The following is a 3503-nucleotide window of genomic DNA, read 5'->3' on the forward strand; positions in this document are numbered from 1 at the left end:
GTGGAGAGGAAGAGGCTATAAAAGAATGCCTCTTCCTTCTTCTTTAATCATCCCAAATATCTTCTCTCTTGGATATTTCTTTATTTATAGTGGAGTTTTCTCTCTTGCCCATATATTATTGTGTCTTTCTTTTCTCTTAGTTGTTATTATTGTGTTATTCTTTTCTCTTATTTGCTGATTGTTCTATTCGGTGGGTTCTTCATAACCCGACAAGAATTGTTCAATTTGTTTCTAAGACAACAAAACAAATATGAGATGTTTTGCAGAAGCTGTTTTTCGAATGCGATAGATTTGCAATTAGTTCGCTTTTCAAGCATAGAGAAACGAATTGATTTATCAAACGTAATTCAATTGCTTTTTTGATCTCAAAGCACGTGAAAACAGAAAAAAAAAAATGGTTTATTGGGAGCATTATCAACGCCTCCTGTTGACCAAAAAAAATCAAAAGGAGAAAAATTACATAGGTCATAACCAGGAGAAGCTGACGAGAACCTAAGACAAAAAGAAGCTACCTATGGTAGTTCCACCAAAAATTAAAGCGTTCATTAATCATACAAGGTGGGGTACTTCGCAGCGGAAGCAACCCCAGAACCATCATAACTATAATGCTCGTGCAATGGGGATAGGCGTATGACAGTTGCAAGTTCTAGTTGAAGTTAATGTCTCAACTAATTATTTGTGCTGTCCTTTCACTAAAGCAGCATGCATACATAAGGAAACTCAGATCGCCTGCAGCGATCTCAGCAACAATCATCTATGAGCGTTGAAAAATATTAATTGAAAAGCCTTTTCCACCATCATTGGATCCAGAATAATATCCACGTAGCACATTCTTTTTTATTGGCTGATGGATGATCGCCATCATTGCAGCAAACTTCAAATCTTCTCTATTTAGACACAAGCCAACACCCCTACTTGTATACCACGGGCAAGCCCAACTGTGAGGGTAAGGAGATGAAAAATGAAGAGTTGGGTGGAGAGAGGATCTGCACTACTTTGCGGCTAGACTATTCACTAAGATTTCAAAAATTGGGATTTAGATAGAGATTGATCACGACAATACTTGTCAAACTACTTGTCGTGAATCGGATTAACTTTGTTGGAATTCTCAAATCTAAGTTTTGAGACTTCAAAATCAGTACGCTTAGAAGCTGAACCGAATTTGCACAACATCTGATTATCAGCAAGCCGTCAAGTTGCTCCACTTGCTTCCTTGTTCAGGTGATTGGGCAGCTCAGAAGCTTGCTTCTACACTTTCTCTTGTTTCGAACCTTCGGTTTTATATTTTTCGTTTTGTGAATTGCTCTCTTAACACTTTCGGTAGATTTCCTTGTTGCCAGAACTCATAAGCTTGGTCTTTCTAGAGTGTATGTTAAATCTCCCCTAGCTTTTATTATACGCAGCTACTTTATTGTCTTCAGGTCTTTCACGTGGGGAGGCCTTTGTATAATTTTGTTTTGGTTGAGAGAAAAAATCAGCAAAAAAAAACTTACACACCATGATAATGTTAAAAAATATATTTTAAGATAGAAACACTCCTTCCTTTTCAAGAGCCAATAATCTAAGTTGATTATTCATCTCACTATTTTCTTTCTCCACCAAGAGTTCGATTAATTTTTGCATATGTTTCAAAAACATTTTCCTTTCACTCTACTGTTTGAGATTTTCCTTTCCTCATCTAGACCTGCAAACACTGAGCAAGGCTGATTCATTTCCCCTTGCCCACTAAGTTGTCCTGTTTTTAATTTCTCTCCACTGGTTAATCTTATAATTTGTACCAAGAGTATCTTAGTCTTGCCACAACACCCAACTAAATAGTTGAATCAACTCCTAAAATCATGAGATATTTTATCAATGGCCAACTCATCCTCCGAATGGCCTCCTCAGTTGAATTCATAGTAGACTCCAATTTCTCCCTAGAGACCGAATGAGCATACTTGATATTATTTTAAAGGTGTTGAATCTCAAATGCCCAGAGGTATCACCCCGTGGAGCAGATGGGAATAATTGTAGACTAGACAAGAGATAGGACCTCTACGTGTGGTGGAGAGCTATCCCTTTCTGCACATCCCTCTCTTTCTTTCTTCCTCATTGGGTAGATGATGCAAACTCCGGATAACAATATATAAGAGAGAAAATTATCAATATTAATTTCCTTCTCAAGATACAGATCCAATATATATAAGATATTGTACGAGTAACAATGTTATTCACATCTCATGTGACAAGCTAGCTTGTTCATTCAAGAACAAATAAATGAATATAAATATTCCAAATTGATCTCCCTCTTCTTATCCAACTGAGGAAGCTCATTCAATTCTTACTTTCAGCTTCAGGATCCTGCAAACCTAAGAAAGTCTATCAGGTTAAAACAATTAGAATTAGAATCGATCAATCACATAAGAATCAGAGATCAGCAGAGATTACCCATTTGAATTCTAGAGAGACCAACTCACTTCCTTGTGGAATCTGATGAGCAATCACATAAGAAGCAGATCTCACCATCCCCCTCTTTTTTATGGAAGTTCCTGTGGCAATTACAAGCAGCACAGATGAAGGCAGCACTTGTTCCTTCTTCTCCAGAAGCCATGAATTCTCTACACCCATCCACTGCATAACCACCAATATTCGCTGCATGGTTTTTCCTGCATTCACCATATTTAATCACTACTGTCTCTTTGGTGACCATGGAACCATTAGAAACCCGCTTGGGTTCTTTTTCTTCTTCTTGTTCTTCATGTGGTGACCTCATCTTTGGATCCAAAGTAGTCTCTACAGGCTTTGATTCAATGCCAGAATCGTTATTACCTGATCTTCTGACTGCACTGGATTGACGAGAGAGACGGATTGAAGAAGAGAAAGATGATGGCATGGCTGACTGGGTTTCTGAAAGAGGTAATGAACTCTTGAAATCATCAATGGCATCGATCTCTTCACCTCTTTGGGTTCAGATTTATACGGATTGAGTGGGGACGTTTAGCTTTTGGAGTTAATAACTTTAGATGCAAGAATTGGGAGGGCTTCTTTTTCTTGTTGGGGGTGTTAAATGCAACCATGCAAGACACTACTAATCATCACGAGATTTTGAGGATTCATTTTCTCATTTCTATCTCATCTCATTTTATCTTTCTTAAATGGTTAATTCGTACTTTAAATAGAACTAATTTTCATTTGGGACCCCTACGTTTGATCTAAGAAATTTTTATTCAAAATAAATAGTATTTTGTCACACACTCTCAAACGAATGATTCCAAATAGTGAAAGACTTCGAAAGATTCAAGGAAGGAAGAGAAAGCGAACCTACAATAAGAACATTAAAAGTATTTAATCATCTACACTTCCGTTGATTATATTCTAATACATGTTTTAATTATTATAGGAATAATATAGATAATTATGGATTCAAAAATTGGCATTAGAGTCATTTTCTATAATAATTAAAGTTATGAATTCTTGATTTTATTGTTTGATTATCTAGGTGTTCTATTGATTTTATTTTGGAT

General features: G+C 36.5%; 1 protein-coding gene across 3 annotated transcripts; it reads right to left on the reverse strand.

Moving 5' to 3' along the window:
• Positions 1–2119: 2119 nt before the first annotated feature.
• LOC149024178 (mini zinc finger protein 2-like) lies at positions 2120–2908 on the reverse strand. Of its 3 annotated transcripts, none has more exons than XM_089142899.1 (2): positions 2457–2908; positions 2120–2348 (listed from the first exon to the last, which is right to left on the reverse strand). In XM_089142899.1, exons 1-2 carry the CDS (start codon positions 2870–2872, stop codon positions 2333–2335), a joined length of 432 nt encoding a protein of 143 aa, XP_088999025.1. In that variant the 5' UTR covers positions 2873–2908; the 3' UTR covers positions 2120–2332. The 3 variants fall into 3 exon arrangements, with proteins under 3 accessions (XP_088999025.1, XP_088999027.1, XP_088999026.1); XM_089142901.1 differs by having other exon boundaries at positions 2120–2340; positions 2428–2908; XM_089142900.1 differs by having other exon boundaries at positions 2428–2908.
• Between the last annotated feature and the right edge of the window lie 595 nt (positions 2909–3503).

This window comes from Hakea prostrata, chromosome 2, assembly GCF_041222555.1.
Source record: "Hakea prostrata isolate BN-2017 chromosome 2, UWA_Hpros_2, whole genome shotgun sequence".
Classification (NCBI taxonomy): domain Eukaryota; kingdom Viridiplantae; phylum Streptophyta; class Magnoliopsida; order Proteales; family Proteaceae; genus Hakea; species Hakea prostrata.